This window comes from Neoarius graeffei, chromosome 9 (assembly GCF_027579695.1).
Source record: "Neoarius graeffei isolate fNeoGra1 chromosome 9, fNeoGra1.pri, whole genome shotgun sequence".
NCBI classification, from domain to species: Eukaryota; Metazoa; Chordata; class Actinopteri; order Siluriformes; family Ariidae; genus Neoarius; species Neoarius graeffei.
The window spans coordinates 80,916,787-80,939,286 of NC_083577.1; the positions used below are offsets into that span (position 1 = coordinate 80,916,787).

Genomic DNA, 22,500 nt, shown 5'->3' on the forward strand with positions numbered 1-22,500 from the left:
TAAATAAATAAATAAATCCATCAAAGCAGCTGGATACATTTTCGAATAATTCGCATGAAAGGGTTAAACAGATCTTTCAGCATATACAACGTTTACAGAGCTATGACCGAGTGGAAATTAATATTCACTTCCCAGGAGAGGCCAGATGGATCCGCAGGACTTCTCCGAACAGCGATCTAGAGCATCGCGATAAATATGAATAACTGTTCTTAGCAGCAGAACTCGACCTCATTGAGCATGCTCAGTCAGTGACCAACAGGCAGCACCTAAGGTCAAAGGTTGATTAGTAGAAGGCTGGGGTATCATGCATGCACATCTATCCCGCCTTATGCAAACCTGGTACAACACTACAGGGACGGAATGGAGAGATTCGGTAATGTTTAGTTCCAAGCAAAGCTGGCTGAGTCTGGGGAAGCTTTGGCACCCACAAAGGCAAAAACGTTATTGGAGCAAAGTGAAACAATTCAAATTCCCCTGTTTCGATTATCAGCTCTGCCCTCCCCTGCCCCTGGACCGCCTACCCTCATGTGCGACTGCGAGTATGCCCCTCCCTCCTCGCACGGGATCGGCTGCCGGCTCCATGGAAGCGTGTAGACCGGAACGGATGGAGAGGTTGAACTCGGCCTCGGTCGAGAAGTCAAAACAATCTGTGATTCGACACAACAGGGTGGAAACATGCTCCTTAGTGCGGTCTGCGTTTTATTCCACCGTAAAGCATTAGACGGTGGAACGTCTGTCTGGTATCAGAGCAGTGCACAAAATCAGCAGCACAAAAGACAAAGCACAATATTACATTCACTTCACAACAGGGAACAGTTACACCGATGCCTTGGACAGATGAGAGATTAGAGTCAGGGGGAAAAAAAAAATAAAAATCATCAAATCAATTTCTAATAAAGGGGAGGTCATGAAGAAACACGGAGCTGTCTCACTTCAGCCGTCTTACCTTCTCTCTTCCAGCGAAGCCTGCGAATCGAGGCTGCAGTAACGGCGGAGCGAGAGATCCTCCTGACGGTAGGCGTCACCTCTACCTGCAGCACCTTTTTCCCTTGAGAACCATCCGGAGCGCTGTCTGGCAAGGAGTTCTTCATCGCGTTCCCCAACTAATGAAGCAGGAAGGGGGTGGGGTGATAATGGGGGGAGATACTGATACTGGATCACTGCATGTTGTGCTGAGTAACGGCAAGAAGGTATTTGTTTTTCCTCGCCCTTCTGTAGTTATAAACAGTATGTGCAGTAACCGTTTATTGACTGAATATCTATTACGCTTAGGCATTATAGATTTTTTTTTCCAGCTCATGATTTATCATTAAAACAGAACTGAAGTCATTTTTAAACTTGCTTTATTTCTTAATTAACGTGTTATTCAATGACGTTTTCGGTTTTAGTAACCTTATATCGTGACTCGTACTGGCAATTAATCGCAATTAAATATTATACTTATCGGCCTATTCGGTTTTTAGCCGTGTTGAATTTAGTTCGTTTGGTCCACGGCAGGCGTCGCTTATCCGCACGATCTTCGCGAGACTTTGAAACGTCAAGTGTCAGCGCCGCCATTTTGAAAACTGTTTTCCAAACGAAGTATTGCACAAAAACGAGTTTAAATGACGATTACTGCCTACTTTTTTCAAACTTTCCTGATTGCTATCAAAACAAACAAAACTTCCGGCTTGATTACGTCAGCATTCGAAAGAGGGCGCGCGCGTCTTTTGACGACGTTGGCAGAAAACGGTCGCTTTGATTTCTGCTGTACGTTTTACTTCCGTCCTACGATGTCTCGCACAGGTCTCAACGAATCTCGTTTACGGCCATTGCTTTGACATACGGACTGATATATTACAGAGCATATTCAAACACTCATAACTTGCTATAGCAGCGATCAAAACTGCATTCCGATATTTAATAAAATGAGATAGAATTTTGATGATAAAAAAATTGCCTTCAGTTCTCCTTTAAAAATCAAGATTCAAGTGTACCTGTAATTAATTTTAATTACTAGCCATTTCAAAAGATTACGTATGATACCAGCGGTTCCGTCATGTAACCTTCGTCATAAGCTCGTCAAGTACACACGAGTTTTAAGTCACTGCTCCGACAGTCAGGCATGGTCAGTGACATGATGCCTCCTTCACGGGCTGTTCCGGCACTGGTAGTGACGCACAGTCGTTGGTTTGTCTGATTGTCTGGGCTGCAGTGGACTGGTCACTGACCCTGTGTTGTAAACACCAGTCTAAGATAACACATTAAATCAACCGATCTGCTCATTAGAAATATTTACACTTATTCAAGCTGATCTTTGGCTGGATCGAGTCGAAGTTTAAATAAATAAATAAGGCACCATTCATCATCAGTGTCGCAGTTCTCAAGATTGAACCGATTCGCTGTCCTGAATCACAAAATGAATCACCTGAAGCGCATAAAATCCGTGTGCCATCTCGCAACAAGTTTTACCTCCAAATCGCCCAAATATATCCCTATATTCCCGAATGGGATGTCAGACAGATTTTATCCTGTTTACGGTGGGCGTAAAATATTATTTAAACAGCGGGCACATATGCTTATATGATTAAAAAAAAAAACCCTTCTCAGTCCATGACCTACTCATTCTCAACCTGTCGAGCTTCATCGGTGACGCTTTCGACCCCAAAATACAGCCAAATCTACTTGCACATAATGCCATAAAATAATAGATATGCACCATAAAGATCGATTACAAGTATTAGATCTATATTTATTCAACATGTTCTGAAGTTATTTGACTGGGAACCTCGACCCACAGAACACTGCTTGTTTACTCGCACCTGATAACCCGGAATCAACGACTGTACACAACTTCTGGCCGGCAACGGCTGCTCCCCGCAGTTCTGCCTCCGTGGGTAATTAACGGAATAAAATTGTTCACAAAAGTGCTTTTATGGTGTTTTTTTTTTTTTTTGACTGAATGTGTCTTTTTTTTGTTTATAAGTAACATAAAGCACGATTAATGTTGTAAGCATGACCAGTACTGGTACACTTGAATGATTCAATCATCCAGAATTCTCATCTCATCTCATTATCTCTAGCCGCTTTATCCTTCTACAGGGTTGCAGGCAAGCTGGAGCCTATCCCAGCTGACTACGGGCGAAAGGCGGGGTACACCCTGGACAAGTCATCATCCAGAATTGCTTTAACCTCCTAGGGCTTAGCGGACAGCACTTTATGGAAATTCGGAACAAGAATCCACATATGTGGACATACTTTTTCTCTAAAAGTACATCTTATCAAAAGATGATGCTGAGTTTTTATTCTAATCAGGTTCTAATAAGCCCAAATAGCAAAGAGAAATTAAAAAATGCATGTAAAAAAACAGCTTGGGCCTTAGGAGGTTAAAAAAAATTGGATTTCAGATTAATGGAGAGTATGGAAGGGTGCAATAATATCAGCTGTGCAGTCGGGAGCTGCTTGCTGGCAGTGACAATGCACAGTAAACAAACAAAAACTCAATCTATATGCATACCCAGGGATTTGAAATTGAAATGTTTTATGGTCAGGTTCCTGCATACTTATAGCCTTATAGTGTAACTCGCACAAGTCAACTTTATAATCATTATAAACTAGGAATGTGTGTCCAGTACTGCGAGTTCTCACCAGTAGAGGTTCGGAATAGAGTTCCAGCTGAGCTCTGTACAAGATATCATCCAGCGCCTCTCTCCCCAGATCCCACTCCCCATTATAACTGCAAGAGATCACACACACACACACACACACACACACACTTGAGCGTTAAAGCACAACTGGGATGTGATGATGTTACAAGAAAATCGTAAATGATGGAGTGGTGTGATGCAGCCCGATGCAAAACATATACACGTTATTTCCCAGCTGGGAGGTCCGTATCGTGAAATGCCGTGACCGAGGTCTTGAAAGTACTGAGCGAGGCCCTCTGGGCCGAGGTCAGTATTCAAGGCCGAGGTCACGGTATTTCACCATACGGACCGACCTTAAGCTGGTAAATAATATATTTATTTTTTTCTTTACCAAATTCTAACAGAAAACGAGGGCGCCCGAAAGGGAAAACCGAGCCGAGCCGCCATTTTGAATCCTCACTCACGGCTGTAATGCAAATGGATTCCTCCTCGGCATACAAGTGCACTTCCATGGCAGGAAAAAAAAAAAAACTACATTTTGCCGCCTATGTAGTCCCCTATTTATACAAAACGGAGTCATTCAGGATTCAGCCGTGTTTTTGCTCGGCGTTAGCAACAATTAGAGGTTTTTAGCTTTCTCCTGAAATGTTTTCTTTTATTTCTTCTTCCTCAGGGCAGTAAAACTCGCTTTCGCTGTGAACACTGTCGTTATCGCTATCCATGCTGTAAAATTAATGCTATTCTCCTGAGAAATGCTGGCAAAAAGGTATAAGATTTTTGATAACATAAATAAATCGTTTTTTTTTTTAAATAAATAAATAAATGTTGACAAAAAAATGCTACTATGTTTTTTGTTGTTGTGAACAAGCGACTCGCCAGAGGTCCATAACCGGGGTCCGTATCATAGGATCAGAGCGCGGGATTTGATGGAAACTGCACCGTGAAAAAAAAAAATTACATTTATTGCATTTGATATGCGCCATTATCCAGAGACTTCCATTTATGTCATTTTTACAGCTGAGGGTTAAGGTCCTTGCTCAAGGGCCCAGCAGTGGCAATGTGGCAGTGCTGGGATTGGAACTCAAAACCTTCCTATGAGAAGTTGTCCAACGTCTTTACCACTGAGCTACCAGCTACCGCCCTGATGTTGATCATTTTCCATTCACAGCATGCTAGCGTTTTTAAGTCTGCCATTGTTTTATTCATATCGAGTCACAATTCTGTCAGACATTTCACTGATTACGTTATATATTTGGAAAAAAAAAAGTGAAAACTGTGTAATGATGCTTTCATTTAATGTCTACAAAACTTTATTAACATTGAGAAGGGAAAAATAAATATCTCTGGACAAATTGTACAATTCTGAGAATTCAGTACAAGATTTTTAACATCAAATCAGTTCATCAAGTTTCTAATAATCTTTGTAATTATTAAACAATAATCCCCTGACATTTTTTTATTCTTAGAAATATCACAATATCCTCAATCATATTGCCGAGCCCTGGTTTAGAGTTGCCTTTAATGCTGTGGAACGTCCTCAAAACAAGTTACTTCGTGTTATCACTTATGTTATAGCAGCTGTGAACAATAGTTCCCTTAACAGCCTTTCTTGAAAGCTCTCTTGGAGCAGGTATTTAAAAATAATAATAATAATAATAAAAATAAAAAAAAAGAGGAAAGAATGCGAAACAAATCTTCTTGCCAGAAACTTCATCACATCAACAATTACACACGTGCGATTTGCCTTGCAGCCGATTTACTGTTCCAGAAAATTAAAGCTAGACTGCTTTTCAGATTTTTCAAATGTAGATCATAAAAAGAATTTTCCCGACACCCAATTACTTTTGTTTAGTGGACCGAAAGCTACTGAATTCAAATCACAGACTTCCGATTTTTAGTTTTTTTTTTTAATAGAATAATTAATAAATTTAAGGCCACATGGCCCTAAATCCTCCACTATTTTTTCCTGCTTCACCATGACGCAATTCAAGATACTACGTCATGCATCACATGGTGGGCTTTCCCTGTTTGCGCAAGGCATTGTGGGATACAAATTTGAAACAGGAGAGAAAAATGAAGGACGCGAGTGTGCGAATGAAACGTGAAAGACCGACTACAGTAACGGAAAGAAAGTGAGAAGAAAAGACGTTATGTTATATACGAAGGAAAGGAAACGCAGGACCAAACTAATAAATATCGCCGCTCAGCGAGCACCTCGGTGTGATCAGCTGTTCGTTTAGCGACAGAATGATGGAACTGTCAGTGCACGCTCAAAGGGAAACCTGCACATGCGCACACACACGGACTTCCTCTGTCTGCTTGAGTGCGCGAAGTGAATGAAATGATCCAATATTACATATCTGTGAATGGCAAAAGTATGTGAACCTCTAGGATTAGCAGTTAATTTGAAGGTGAAATTAGAGTCCGGTGTTTTCAATCAATGGGATGACAATCAGGTGTGAGTGGGCACCCTGTTTTATTTAAAGAACAGGGATCTATCAAAGTCTGAGCTTCACAACACATGTTTGTGGAAGTGTATCATGGCACGAACAAAGGAGATTTCTGAGGACCTCAGAAAAAGCGTTGTTGATGCTCATCAGGCTGGAAAAGGTTACAAAACCATCTCTAAAGAGTTTGGACTCCACCAATCCACAGTCAGACAGATTGTGTACAAATGGAGGAAATTCAAGACCGTTGTTACCCTCCCCAGGAGTGGTCCACCAACAAAGATCACTCCAAGAGCAAGGCGTGTAATAGTCGGTGAGGTCACAAAGGACCCCAGGGTAACTTCTAAGCAACTGAAGGCCTCTCTCACATTGGCTAATGTTAATGTTCATGAGTCCACCATCAGGAGAACACTGAACAACAATGGTGTGCATGGCAGGGTTGCAAGGAGAAAGCCACTGCTCTCCAAAAAGAACATTGCTGCTCGTCTGCAGTTTGCTAAAGATCACGTGGACAAGCCAGAAAGCTATTGGAAAAATGTTTTGTGGACGGATGAGACCAAAATAGAACTTTTTGGTTTAAATGAGAAGCGTTACTGTATTCCAGTATAAGAACCTTATCCCATCTGTGAAACATGGTGGTGGTAGTATCATGGTTTGGGCCTGTTTTGCTGCATCTGGGCCAGGACGGCTTGCCATCATTGATGGAACAATGAATTCTGAATTATACCAGCGAATTCTAAAGGAAAATGTCAGGACATCTGTCCATGAACTGAATCTCAAGAGAAGGTGGGTCATGCAGCAAGACAACGATCCTAAGCACACAAGTCGTTCTACCAAAGAATGGTTAAAGAAGAATAAAGTTAATGTTTTGGAATGGCCAAGTCAAAGTCCTGACCTTAATCCAATCGAAGTGTTGTGGAAGGACCTGAAGTGAGCAGTTCATGTGAGGAAACCCACCAACATCCCAGAGTTGAAGCTGTTCTGTACGGAGGAATGGGCTAAAATTCCTCCAAGCCGGTGTACAGGACTGATCAACAGTTACCGGAAAACAAAGGTTCACATACTTTTGCCACTCACGTATGTAATATTGGATCATTTTCCTCAATAAATAAATGACCAAGTATAATATTTTTGTCTCATTTGTTTAACTGGGTTCTCTTTATCTACTTTTAGGACTTGTGTGAAAATCTGATGATGTTTTAGGTCATATTTATGCAGAAATATAGAAAATTCTCAAGGGTTCACAAACTTTCAAGCACCACTGTAATTATCCTCTCGTCCTTTATCATCGCGAGTTTTTGACCACTTTTAGCTGTTGGTTGCATATTTTTGTTTCTGATGTGTACGTCAGCGTCACGGCTGTGAAGAAATAATCCACGAATAACTGCGCAGCTACGAAGTGATTTACGATGCGTGTTCGTTAAGAAAATGGCTGATGTGTGCAGATATTAGGTGTAGCTGTACCTGTCTTGTCTAATTACAGGCGCTATGTCTCTAATGTCAGCATAATTAATTAGTTTTTGCTCGACTGGGACTGGAGTTGTAACTGTAATTGTAATAAAGTCAGTTAAGAATGAAGTTATGTACTCGCAGCATGACCTCCGTTTCCTCTCCTGATGGAGAACAGTCGGAAGCGAGCGCCTTGCCAGCTGCTGTAATCGGGTAGATGTGCGTTTGTTCAGTGAAGCTCCGAGATGCTCATTCACGTTTCATCTCCAGCCAACAAGCTGAGCAAAACGCAGAGGACGAGAACTGAGAGGATCCGAAATCTCACTCTTTGATAAACGTTAGTGTTCTGTTCGTGCACAGGAGGCGGGACGGTACGCCGTGTTCACTCGCTTGTACGGTGTCTTGCAAAAGTATTCATCCCCTTGGTGTTTGCCCCGTTTTGTCGCATTACAAGCTGGAATTAAAATGGATTTTTTTGGGGGGATTAGCACCATTTGATTTGCACAACCACTTTAAAGGTAGTCTGGTTAACACCAGACCATATCACAAGTGAAATATGGTCTGGAATCCGCCTATTGAATTTCTCGTAGGGGAGGTGTGGTTTACGATTGTCAACGGCCGTTTATTGGATGTTGTGAATGTCTATCATTTGGCGTATACGTAGCCCATGGCCAATCATGGCAGTTGTACCCGGTGACGTAGTTAGAGCGACGAAGAGGCGAAGAACAGAAGGAAAGAGAAAGAGAAGGCAAAACAAAAATAGGAAAACAATGGCACCGAACGATTACTGGGCAATTCCATGTAAATGTCAACCTCACCATGCAAAAATAAAGCAACATGTAATACATCAAAACCACTCCCAGAGATCTCACCTAGGCCTGTATTTTACAGATGTGAACAAGCTGAACCAATTTGTAACCAACCTAATATGTCACTGTCAGTCTTTCTTTCCTATAATGTAAACCCCAAGCTAAAATCCACTTTGATCATGTACAATTCTATATTATTGCCACAAGCCACAGAAATGTATGCTAAAATCCACAAAACAGCAAAACAATAGCCATCCTAAATATTATTTAAGAACTTTGATAGTTTTAGCTGATATTTAGAGAGTTTTTCAAAGGGTTATGGTGGTTAAATTGCTGATTTTCTAAACATATGCCATGTCTATTTCAGACGCGTCACATCCATAACGGAATTTCGTCACATCCATAACGCTGACTTTTCCTTCCGAAACTCTGCATGAAATACAAAATATTTTAAACAAAGATTTTTTAATATTCACCTTGGACCCCTCTATCAAATGGATATCTCCATTTCGACATTAGGTTTACAATTTCACAGAGTTTGATAAAAATGTACAGTCACCCAAGAAAAGTGATACTTTTTCTGTCACATCCATAACGCATCTTTTATTGGCATTTTCTGGCATGCCCTACATGTACTATGGGAATTGTTCTTGTTCTATCACTTCTCCAGTATGGTACAGCCTTAAAATATACAACACCTGTTTAAATACTGGGAGACGATAAAACATGCACTGGGTCATTTGTTGCCATTTTGAGTTCAAGTGTCACGTCCATAACGCTGGAATTGCCCTACTGCCATTTGTGCAAGACAAATATGAGAGAAGCTGTTCTTTTTTTTTTTTAAAAAGACTTTCGCTCTAAACTATTCAGAACAGTGTCTAAAGCTTGATCGAAAGTTTGGTTCGTATCGCTCGCCGCCATGTTAAACGTGATCCGCAAACAGTCCCAAATAAACTACAAGCTTCCGTATGTCGAGTAGTACACGTCACCGTCTTTCCACCCCTCCCCACTCTCTGATTGGCTCCCTAACTCAGGCGAGCCTTTAGACCATAGTTTCCATGCTGTCTTTTCAGATTGGAACGATTGTGCAAAGCAGCATGGGATTTCCCAGGCTACTTTAAAGGTGTTTTCTTTTTTTTTTTTTTAATTGTGACAATAATTTTCATATGAAACCCCTAAATAAGAGCTCATCCAACCAAGTCACATAATTAGTTGATTAAGATCAGCAATCAAAGGGTCACCATTTCTGGTCGTCTAATTGGTAGAAACTTGTAGCAGTTCTAGATCAATCAACTCAAGCCCGATTTGGGGACGGGGATGCAAGTCACATGGAAAACACGTGACTACTTTGCAGGTGGGGATTGGCTTAGCCTTTGGAGGTGATCGCTTTGTTATCGCAGAGACACGCACACGCTGCGATATCTCTGCAATACGTCAGCAACTGGCGATTTTTTTGTAGCAGAAAATCAAGCATGTTTCATACCTGCAATCTGCCGTAAGCAACAACAAAAAAAAATCACCATCGCAAATATCCGCTTGCGTCACAAAGTTGCGCGACCAAGCAACGGAAAATCGCCCATGTGCGCCGGGCTTAAAAGCTTGGATTGTCTTCTTCTTCTTCTAGTCACACTACGGATAAGTGTTTAAAACTCAATTTTACTTACTTGCAGAGCAAATAGGTGCAATAGACACATTAAAGCTAGACTGCCTTTCAGATTTTTCAAGTGCGGGTCATAAAAAGAATTTTCCCCGACACCCAATTATTTTTGTTTAGTGGACCGAAAGCTACTGAATTCAAATCACAGACTTCCAATTTTTAGTTAAAAAAAAAAAAAAAAAGAAGAACAATTAATGAATTTATCTCCACATGGCCCTAAATTCTCCATTATTTTTTCCTGCTTCACCATGACGCAATACAAGATACTACGTCATGCATCACGTGGTGGGCTTTCCCTGTTCACGCAAGGCATTGTGGGAAACAAATTTGAAACAGGAGAGAAAAATGGAGGATGTGAGTGTGCGAATGAAACGAGAAAGACCGACTACAGTAACGGAAAGAAAGCGAGAAGAAAAGACGTTATGTTCTATACGAAGGAAAGGAAACGCAGGACCAAACTAATAAATATCGGCGGTCAGTGAGCACCTCGGTGTGATCAGCTGTTCGTTTAGCGACAGAATGATGGAACTGTCAGTGCACGCTCAAAGGTAAACCTGTAGATGGCAGTAATGCAACACTGTGGATGCCAGCTGCCGTAAAACCCAAAAGAAGAAGAAGAAGGTAAACCTGCGCATGCGCACACGGACTTCCTCTGTCTGCTTGACTGCGCGAAGCGAGCGATTTCATGCACATTATTTGCTTTAATCCCCTCAAATTAAATAACTTCCCAGCCACAGAATGACCTGATATTTTTAGATATTGCAGAAATAAACATATATAATAAACAACGACCAAATTTCAGAGCGAACTAAATTTCACAGATTTTATGAAACCGGAAAGCCGTCTCGCTTTAAAGAGCTGGACGCGTCAACCACCAGTGTCACAGGAACTCAGGAACAGTGTGCCAAGTCAAGAAGAAAACATGCTGTTTTAGGAAACTAATCAACAGTGAGGTATCGTGGTGCATCGCTACATTAAAGCTGATTCATTTCGGTTAACCTACAAGGACCGGCTGTGTAAGCTAAATTTACTCCCTCTAGAATTTCGTAGGGAGATACATGACTTAGGGCCTCTGCATGCTCTTGCGACAAGGCTTTCGCAGATAGCTTTTCGCAGACAGTTGTAATTTATCGTTGAGCGGGGAGTAATAGGCGTGTGCGATGTTATTCACCGCCACAACGCAAGGGGGCGCGAAGTCGCAAAATCGCTAGGAGTAGCTGGTGGGTGTGGTTAGTGGAGTGTTTATCCTCCGGTTACTTATAATGACTAGAACTGGAGTCGTATAGATGTACGTACTTCCTCACTTCCTCAATCAACCGCTCTTCGTGCTGCTCCATCTTCACTCGTGTTTTTAAAAATGGCGGTCGTGAAAACAAAACAAACCGGGAAAGTAGGGAAGCGGAAGTGCGTGTACAGCGGATGTAGAGTGGACCAATCAGAGCCCTCTTGTCTGCGACACTGTCTTCTGAGGTGGTCACAATTTTTGGGAGGTGTGCGCAGAGCGTCTGCGAAGGGGGGGGGGGCTACGCAGACACCATCTGCAACGCCATCTGCGAGGACTGCGTTGTCAGCATAAATTGGCCTTTAGTCCTCCTATTCAAATTCAAGGTAGGGATAATAACAGCAAATTTTGTCAATTTTTTGTCACCTGCAACCAGCCATTATAGAACTCGTAACTATGATTCTAACAACTTTTGTCCTCTTACGTCGCATAAGCAAGATTATTTCACTCACTCATATTTTCCTCGGACTATAAAATTATGGAACAGTCTCCCCAGTTATATAAAGCAGTCTACGTCAGTTCCTGAGCTCAAAAAACTACTTCGTAGCCATTATAATTCAAGACTGTACTCATACCGGGCACCATGACCTATATTTATTTAACTTGGATATTTTTGTTACTTAGTCAATTGATAATTATTTTTTATATTTATTGTTTTTAATCATCTAAATATATGTTTTGTAATGTTTTGTATTTTGTTAAGGGGTTGAATGTTAATTGGGGCTTTGCCCTGTATTCTTCTCCTGCCACTTTTGCTACAGTGGGGCAAAAAAGTATTTAGTCAGCCACCAATTGTGCAAGTTCTCCCACTGAAAAAGATGAGAGAGGCCTGTAATTTTCATCATAGGTACACTTCAACTATGAGAGACAGAATGGGGGGAAAGAATCCAGGAAATCACATTGTAGGATTTTTAATGAATTAATTGCTAAATTCCTCGGTAACATACGGTATTTGGTCACCTACAAACAAGCAAGATTTCTGGCTCTCACAGACCTGTAACTTCTTTAAGAGGCTCCTCTGTCCTCCACTCGTTACCTGTATTAATGGCACCTGTTTGAACTCGTTATCAGTATAAAAGACGCCTGTCCACAACCTCAAACAGTCTCACTCCAAACTCCACTATGGCCAAGACCAAAGAGCTGTCAAAGGACACCAGAAACAAAATTGTAGACCTGCACCAGGCTGGGAAGACTGAATCTGCAATAGGTAAGCAGCTTGGTGTGAAGAAATCAACTGTGGGAGCAATTATTAGAAAATGGAAGACATACAAAACCACTGATAATCTCCCTTGATCTGGGGCTCCACGCAAGATCTCACCCTGTGGGGTCAAAATGATCACAAGAACGGTGAGCAGAAATCCCAGAACCATACGGGGGGACCTAGTGAATGAGCTGCAGAGAGCTGGGACCAAAGTAACAAAGTCTACCATCAATAACACACTACGCCGCCAGAGACGCAAATCCTGCAGTGCCAGACGTGCCCCCCTGCTTAAGCCAGTACATGTCCAGGCCCGTCTGAAGTTTGCTAGAGAGCATTTGGTTGATCCAGAAGAGGATTGGGAGAATGTCATATGGTCAGATGAAACCAAAATAGAACTTTTTGGTAAAAACTCAACTTGTCGTGTTTGGAGGAGAAAGAATGCTGAGTTGCATCCAAAGAACACCATACCTACTGTGAAGCATGGGGGTGGAAACATCATGCTTTGGGGCTGTTTTTCTGCAAAGGGACCAGGACGACTGATCCGTGTAAAGGAAAGAATGAATGGGGCCATGTATCGTGAGTGAAAACCTCCTTCCATCAGCAAGGGCATTGAAGATGAAACGTGGCTGGGTCTTTCAGCATGACAATGATCCCAAACACACCGCCCGGGCAACGAAGGAGTGGCTTCGTAAGAAGCATTTCAAGGTCCTGGAGTGGCCTAGCCAGTCTCCAGATCTCAACCCCAGAGAAAATCTTTGGAGGGAGTTGAAAGTCCGTGTTGCCCAGCGACAGCCCCAAAACATCACTGCTCTAGAGGAGATCTGCATGGAGGAATGGGCCAAAATACCAGCAACAGTGTGTGAAAACCTTGTGAAGACTTACAGAAAACGTTTGACCTCTGTCATTGCCAACAAAGGGTATATAACAAAGTATTGAGATGAACTTTTGTTATTGACCAAATACTTATTTTCCACCATAATTTGCAAATAAATTCTTTAAAAATCAGAGACAATGTGATTTTCTCTCATAGTTGAGGTATACTTATGATGAAATTACAGGCCTCTCTCATCTTTTTAAGTGGGAGAACTTGCACAATTGGTGACTGACTAAATACTTTTTTGCCCCACTGTGTTTATGTATTTATTGTGGCAAACCTCAAGAATTAAAAAAAAAAAATAATAATAATAATAACAACAACAACTGCACCCCCCCCCGGTCATGTTTTACTTCTCATAAAACACCGCAAGTGTACCACTGCTGTAATTTTTTTTCCTTAATTAAAGAACGACACGTCGTGCTTATTATTCGTAATGAGAAAATAATGCAGCTTGTCATGTTAACGAGAAAATATAATTAGAAACCGGGACTATGAGATGAGAAGCGGCACAGTGGCTTCTGACTAGGAAGGGGAAAAAAAAAAAAAAAAAATTGCGAAAATCATTGTTGTCCAATGAGTATATCGATCTGCTCTCACTCCCCCCCTCGCTCTCTCTCTCATATATATATATATATATATATATATATATATATATATATATCACAGCAAAGCAATCAGAGCAGGGACTCCATTATCATCTCTAACTTGCTCAGCAGCAGTCGCATCCAGATTAAATAAAATCGACTTCTCCGATAGCTAATGGAATAAAAGTGGTGCTAATTGAAGCTTCTTGACATCAGGGCAGATGAAGAGAGACGTTCGAGAGACTGTTGCAGTCGCATACATGACCATCCTGATAATCTGGATGCAGGCGTCATTGTGTCATGTGTTCAGTGTCTAAAACTACCGCTGGCGCCTCCTATATCCTGTAACACAGCACGTGAATGGAGTGAATTTGAAACCCAGTGTCTCCTCTGTGACCTTTATAGAGACATGTGGTCACATGACACGGCATATCGATGTAGTTTATAGCATGAATGAACGCTACTGTGTGTGTGTTGGTTGAGCGTGGTATAAATCATACACATATTTGAGTCCTATATCTCCGTCAGTCTATACAGAGAGTGCATACGAGTGTTTCCTTTCATTTCTGGACATTTAACGTCTGCCCATAAACTCAATTTAAATATAGCATTGTATAAAAATACATGCACGACAAAAAGGTCAAGCTGTACCGTGTTTTCCTTCAATGCCATCTGACACACCGTTCTGGCAAAAGAGTTGATCAGTAAATATAAATATAATACATAAAGCTGTAACTCAAGCCTACTGGCTTTAAAAAGAGGAGGAGGAGTGAAGTGATTGGGCTTCGTTCGTGACGTTCTGATGCCGATCCTGGTCTGGAACGTGTATATTTATTGTTGTCGTGCACTTACATGGCGTGATAGATGGCAGTGAGCATCTGCACCATGAACTCAGGGTCCAGCACCACGCGGTTACAGGGTTCCCGCCACGTCTTCTGCTGCTGCCGTGGAAACCCACACACACACAACCTGAAACCAACATGGTACTGTTAGTCTCCACACACACAAACTGAAACAGACATGCAATATACAGTCCCAGAATACAAGGACAGGAAATATCTATCCTTATCAATATAAATTCTATAGAGATACATGGTTGTTGCCCTTTAATTTATTTTTTTTTTCAAGAAAGTTTGCCAGAAACGTTCAGAAAGCATCTTGTGGAGACTAGACGTGTACATTGGGGCTGGGATGCTGCAGCAACAAGAACAAATAGAACAACAACAACAAATAGAACACCACCACCAACAAGAACACAAAGATGAGGAATTAGAAGGACCACACCACCACCACACAAGAACAAGTAGAAGAACACCACCACCACCGACAACAAATAGAACAACACAAAGAAAAAGAGGAACAACATCACCACCAAGAACAAGTAAAGCAACAACAACAAATAACACAAAGAAGAAGCGGAACAACAAGAACACCACCACCAGACAAGAAGAGGAGGAGGAAGAAGAAAAACGAACAACACAAAGAAGAGGAGGAACAACGACTAGAACAAGAACACCACCAACAAGAACAGTAGAAGAACACCACTACCACCACCACACAAGAACAACAACAGGAACAACAATAATAGAACACGAAGAAGAAGAGGAGGAAGAACAAGTAGAACACCACCACCACCACACAAGAACAAGTAGAAGAACACCACCACCACTGACAACAAATAGAACAACACAAAGAGGAACATCACCACCACCAAGAACACGTAGAAGAACAACAAATAACACAAAGAAGAAGCAGAACAACAAGAACACCACCACACAAGAACAAGTAGAAGAATAACAAGAACACCACCACAAGACAAGAAAAAGAAGAGGACGAAAAACAATTAGAACACCACCACCAACAAGAACAGTAGAACAACAACACTACCACCACCACATAAGAACAATTAGAACAAGAACAATAATAGAACAACATGAAGAGGAGGAGGAACAACAAGTAGAATACCACCACACAAGAACAAGCAGAAGAACAACACTGACAACAAGAACAGGTAGAACACCACCACCACACAAGAACAAGGAGAAGAAGAACAACACCGACAACAACAAATAGAACACAAAGAAGAGGAGGAACACCACCACCACCACCACCAACAATAAATAGAACAGGAACAAGAACAACAACAAGAACACCACCACCACACAAGAACAAGTAGGAGAATAACAAGAACACCACCACACAAGAAGAAGAGCAGAAGGAAGAACAACTAGAACAAGAACACCAACAACAAGAACAGTAGAACACTACCACCACCACACAACAACAACAACTAGAACAAGAACACCACCACCAACAATAACAAGTATAACACCACCAGCAACACCACCACCACCATGAACAAGTAGAACAACAACAACAAAGTGCAAGAACACCAACAAAACTTTCATGCAGCTGCAAGTGAGCGGTCATACATTAAACTCACAGGACAAAGAAAAATTGGCTTTGCGTGATGCATTTACAGCATCCACGACAACTGGCTCATCAGGATCTCGACACATTCAATTTGTCCCGTAATTGTTTTGATTTTTAATTTTGGGAAATACAACCAACTATATTCACTAGAAAATATCGCAGCAGACATTACAAACAAAATTAAGATCTCTACAAACGAGATTAAAAAGGAAAAAACAGTCCTGTGCACGTCTACCCGAGACCAAACATGAACTGGAGTGATGTAGCTGAGGTTGAGGAACTGTCAGAATTCATAGACCATACTGAACGGGGTGCTTTTTTTTCTTCTCTCCTCTCTCCCTGTGTTAGAAAGGTAGGTAGGGTTCATATTCAAGTAGGGGGGAATAAACTGGCCTGCTCATGTCAAGTTTAAATCGGATCCCCTCACCGGCCATTTTATTATCTCATCAGCCAATCATGTGGCAGCAGCACAGTGCAAAAGAGCCAGGTTAGGGTGGTCCCCAAATTTTTTTTTTTAGGATTTTGTTATGACCACCTTACCTTTTTTTTTTACATTGCCTAAAAAAAGTTATTGTGCGAAATTTGGTTAAGATTGAACAATGTTTAGAGGTGCCACAAAGCCATTAAAGTTTTCACTCAAGACACAATGTGGCTTATTAACTTTCATATTAATACAAACAATACAGTAATATAACTTCCTGTGTTCAAAGTAACAATAGCTATTACTTGTCTGTGATTTTCTAAACCCTTCGGTATTATGGTATCTTGTGGAGATAAAAGAACACACTAAGGACTTCCCTAGCAGAAGGAAGCGTTCTCCCAGACAGTTCCTTGGAAGTGGGACCAATTAACCAAACATAATTGTCCTTTCTGGTTTTGTGCTTTGCACCACCGGTACTACTTAGAAAGAAAAACATTCACAACTTCATCAGCATATTACAACCCCAATTCCAAAAAAGTTGGGACAAAGAACAAATTGTAAATAAAAATGGAATGCAATAATTGACAAATCTCAAAAACTGATATTGTATTCACAATAGAACATAGACAACATATCAAATGTCGAAAGTGAGACATTTTGAAATTTTATGCCAAATATTGGCTCATTTGAAATTTCATGACAGCAACACGTCTCAAAGTTGGGACAGGGGCAATAAGAGGCTGGAAAAGTTAAAGGTACAAAAAAGGAACAGCTGGAGGACCAAATTGCAACTCATTAGGTCAATTGGCAATAGGTCATTAACATGACTGGGTATAAAAAGAGCATCTTGGAGTGGCAGCGGCTCTCAGAAGTAAAGATGGGAAGAGGATCATCAATCCCCCTAATTCTGCGCTGACAAATAGTGGAGCAATATCAGAAAGGAGTTCGACAGTGTAAAATTGCAAAGAGTTTGAACATATCATCATCTACAGTGCATAATATCATCAAAAGATTCAGAGAATCTGGAAGAATCTCTGTGCATAAGGGTCAAGGCCGGAAAACCATACTGGGTGCCCGTGATCTTCGGGCCCTTAGACGGCACTGCATCACATACAGGCATGCTTCTGTATTGGAAATCACAAAATGGGCTCAGGAATATTTCCAGAGAACATTATCTGTGAACACAATTCACCGTGCCATCCGCCATTACCAGCTAAAACTCTATAGTTCAAAGAAGAAGCCGTATCTAAACATGATCCAGAAGCGCAGACGTCTTCTCTGGGCCAAGGCTCATTTAAAATGGACTGTGGCCAAGTGGAAAACTGTTCTGTGGTCAGACGAATCAAAATTTGAAGTTCTTTATGGAAATCAGGGACGCCGTGTCATTCGGACTAAAGAGGAGAAGGACGACCCAAGTTGTTATCAGCGCTCAGTTCAGAAGCCTGCATCTCTGATGGTATGGGGTTGCATTAGTGCGTGTGGCATGGGCAGCTTACACATCTGGAAAGACACCATCAATGCTGAAAGGTATATCCAGGTTCTAGAGCAACATATGCTCCCATCCAGACGACGTCTCTTTCAGGGAAGACCTTGCATTTTCCAACATGACAATGCCAAACCACATACTGCATCAATTACAGCATCATGGCTGCGTAGAAGAAGGGTCCGGGTACTGAACTGGCCAGCCTGCAGTCCAGATCTTTCACCCATAGAAAACATTTGGCGCATCATAAACCGGAAGATACGACAAAAAAGACCTAAGACAGTTGAGCAACTAGAATCCTACATTAGACAAGAATGGGTTAACATTCCTATCCCTAAACTTGAGCAACTTGTCTCCTCAGTCCCCAGACGTTTACAGACTGTTGTAAAGAGAAAAGGGGATGTCTCACAGTGGTAAACACGGCCTTGTCCCAACTTTGAGATGTGTTGTTGTCATGAAATTTAAAATCACCTAATTTTTCTCTTTAAATGATACATTTTCTCAGTTTAAACATTTGATATGTCATCTATGTTCTATTCTGAATAAAATATGGAATTTTGAAACTTCCACATCATTGCATTCCATTTTTATTTACAATTTGTACTTTGTCCCAACTTTTTTGGAATCGGGGTTGTACGATCAGTGCTCATTGTTTAAGAACCCCTTGGTGCATGAAAGTTAACCTTCTATCAGTCTATAAACTCTTCCTGCCTCTTCTTTTTCATAAAAGTGGCATATTCCCTCTAGAACTGTGACTTTTTGGGGGTTTGAGATCTTCTCTGCAACAGTCTACGCACCAGCTAATGTTAATGGCTTAACCCGATTTGCAACCTCGTGTGGCACCTCTAAATATTAACCAATTTTTCTGAAATTTTGCTTGTTGCCTTCTTTTAGCCTATGTAAAAAAAATGGTAGGGTGGTCGGAATGTTTTGTTTAAAAAAAATAATAATTTCCCATACATTTCGGGACCACCCTAAGCCAGGTGTACGGGTTTCTAATAAAGTGGACAGCGAGTGTAGATCCGGATCCGGATACAAGCCGAGATAGAACGATGGCGCTTTTAAGACAAACTGTCCTGCAAATCACGGAGTTAAAAACGTCCTGCTCATGTTTACGGCCTTATCAACAGGGAACATTCAAGCAGTATTAGCCAAGACTTGTGCATTCTTGGTGTGTGTTACCCCTTTTCCACCAAATCAGTTCCAGGGCTGGTTCGGGGCCAGTGCTGGTGCTGGTTCACAACTCGTTCAACTTGCGAGCCAGCTGAGAACCAGTTTGCTTTTCCATAGCTCGCGGTGCTAAGGGAAGCCACGTCATTACGTCGTTGTATACGTCAGTTACGTCGCTACGTTTGCATAAACCTTGGCGCGAATATCGAAGCAAAAACAACACGGAAGAAGCAGCAACAACAATAATAATAATGGATGACTTCGCGTTTGTACAGCTGCTGCTTCTCATCGCTTAAAAATGGCGATCTTTCACGGTCTTGTTATTGTTGTTGGTCTTAACAACTCCGCCCCCCCCCCGCTGATGTAAGCGGTTCTTTCCTCTGGCCCAGCAGAGAGTTGGTGCTAGCCTGGAACCGGTTTTTCTGGCCCCAGAGCCAGTTCTTTGTCAGTGGAAACAGAAAACCCGGTTCCGAACTAAGCACTGGCCCCGAACCAGCCCTGGAACTGCTTTGGTGGAAAAGGGGCATGAGTGTGAGACTTCACTACATGGCCTGTTCCTGTTTAATGATGGACCATGTGGAGGTTGATGTGTCAGACAGGACTGCTTAACACATAGATGAGCGATAGAACGTGTTTTGAGGTCAAGTGCAGGAAGTAAGAAGCCGACACAGAAAACATCTTCAAGACTCTAACATCCTGCTGAGGGCTAATGAGGCACTCCATCACAGCTGCTGCAAGCTTTCTAACCAAGTGTGTGTGTGAGAGAGAGAGAGAGAGAGAGAGAGAGAGTGCATGTGCTGTGGGGCTTTCAGAACACATTTCACAGTTTCATCACTTCGAAAGCTTCCATCACGCACACTGACTAAGGCAAAAAAAAAAAAAAAGTCATTCGTGAACTCCAGCTCGAGACACAACATGGCTGCCAATAAATCTCCACAAAGTGACGGGTTTTATACGCAAACCGGTCAAATGCATCATCGACGTGACTCATTACTCCTGTTAAATAAGCACAGAATACATTCTTGATCCAATTTACGATTTCTTACTTTAAAAAAATAAATAATTCACAAAATGCTCAAAAATAGTTAACGGGATACAAACCAGGCTTGTAGTGCCCGAGTCCGTCTCAAGCCCTAATAGGCCATTTGCAGGAATTGGTCACGTGTCAGTTTTCCCCATAGCAACAAGCCCGTGATGTGCAAGCTAACTTGACATTCCTTGACAACCGTAAGAGTTTGACTGACGATGCGAAGCAATCCGTTTCTATAATAGCTGTTTTTTTTTTTTGACCCGAATTTTCACGTGTACTTGGAAAAAGTTTGTGGTTTTAACTTCTGTCGCAAGTTAAAGCGAATCGTTGGCTGTAAAAGAGTTTTTTGGACTCAAGTTGCAGGGGTGGGCGGCACGGTGGTGTAGTGGTTAGCGCTGTCGCCTCACAGCAAGAAGGTCCAGGTTCGAGCCCCGTGGCCGGCGAGGGCCTTTCTGTGTGGAGTTTGCATGTTCTCCCCGTGTCCGCGTGGGTTTCCTCCGGGTGCTCCGGTTTCCCCCACAGTCCAAAGACATGCAGGTTAGGTTAACTGGTGACTCTAAATTGACCGTAGGTGTGAATGTGAGTGTGAATGGTTGTCTGTGTCTATGTGTCAGCCCTGTGATGACCTGGCGACTTGTCCAGGGTGTACCCCGCCTTTCACCCGTAGTCAGCTGGGATAGGCTCCAGCTTGCCTGCGACCCTGTAGAAGGATAAAGCGGCTAGAGATAATGAGATGAGATGAAGTTGCAGGGGCGCAGATACGTTTTTTGAACTGGGGGGGGACAAAGCTGCCAGCAAACCAACCCCAACCCCACCCCCTACGACATTACTCACTACGACATTACTTTGAACAGACTATCAAAAATTGCAAGGTGATATGATAAAGTAAGGCACAGTTTACTTACAGTCGTTGTTTTTTGAAAAAAACGATGCAATCGTTTTCTGCCTTTCGGTTTGGCACCCTTCATCATGCCGTGTTGGGGTCCTGAACTAGGAGCTGTCCCCGATACGATATGCCTGTCAAACTTCTTGTGGGTAACTATAGCAACCAAGCTCGAGCTCGCAACCTGTGCAGTCTGCGCAGCTCAACCAACCGAATATCAGTCTTTGTTTTATGTGAGTTGTTGCAACTATGTATGTACTGCTGTGCACCTCAATAAACCGAATGGTAGTCTTTTGATTTTTCCGTGAGGTTTGCCTTATGCAAAGAAAGACAGCATAGACGTTTTTTTCCTCCCTATAAGTGGGGGGGACCGAACGAGATGAATTTAAATCTGGGTGGGACGAATCCCCCCCGTCCCACCCTCTATCTGCGCCCGTGTCAAGTTGGTCAAGAAATTCACGTGCGAAATGGCGGATTACTCAGGCATGTTTATAACTTACAATTTCTCCTTTTCTGCCTTTATCATTCGCTTAACGTGTGAAGAGTCTTGAAAAATAAATACAGATATATCTGTAGATGTGTTTTTAGCCGATAAGAAGCAGATTTATTCCCCGATGACTTACGACAGAAGTTAAAACCGCAAACTTTTTCCAAGTACAGCAGACCCCCGCCTATTCGTGGTTCAGTATTCGAGAATTCACATATTCGCGGGATTTTATATAGAACATATCTCCTATACATTCGCGGAAATCTCAGCGATTCGCGGTCATTTGCGGCGAACATATTATCGAACGTTTACGCACTGCTACATTCTCGGAGCCGAATTGCTCGCTATTGGCTGAAGTTTGAATGGCGGGCTGCTGCTCATTGGCTGATACGAATGAGCGCATTGTACAGTACAGTCTCGTGGTTCCCGTAGTTCAGACTTGTTCACGTGTTGTGCGTTCTTGGTATTTTTGAATAATTTTTACGCCCTACAATGGCTCCTAAACGCTCTGTATCTTCTAAGGCTCCTGCCAAGGAACCTAAGCGCCAGAAGGAGGTAATGACACTGCAGGAGAAGGTAGGACTTCTCGAGTACGGCATCAACGAGAGTACGTGCGCTACATAAAGAGCAGTTTTATGGGGGGGGGGGGGGGGGGGGGGGG

General features: G+C 42.1%; 1 protein-coding gene across 1 annotated transcript in view; it reads right to left on the bottom strand.

Annotated features, from left to right (window-relative positions):
• Positions 1–22,500, bottom strand: part of LOC132892040 (hyccin 2-like) — a 216,987-nt gene that overhangs the window by 14,515 nt on the left and 179,972 nt on the right. The window contains exons 9-11 of the mRNA XM_060930361.1: positions 14,785–14,901; positions 3,628–3,715; positions 947–1,103 (exon numbers count right to left, since the gene is read on the bottom strand). Of these exons, the coding sequence (XP_060786344.1) occupies positions 947–1,103; positions 3,628–3,715; positions 14,785–14,901 (362 nt within the window). The remainder of the gene's footprint in view (positions 1–946; positions 1,104–3,627; positions 3,716–14,784; positions 14,902–22,500) is intronic.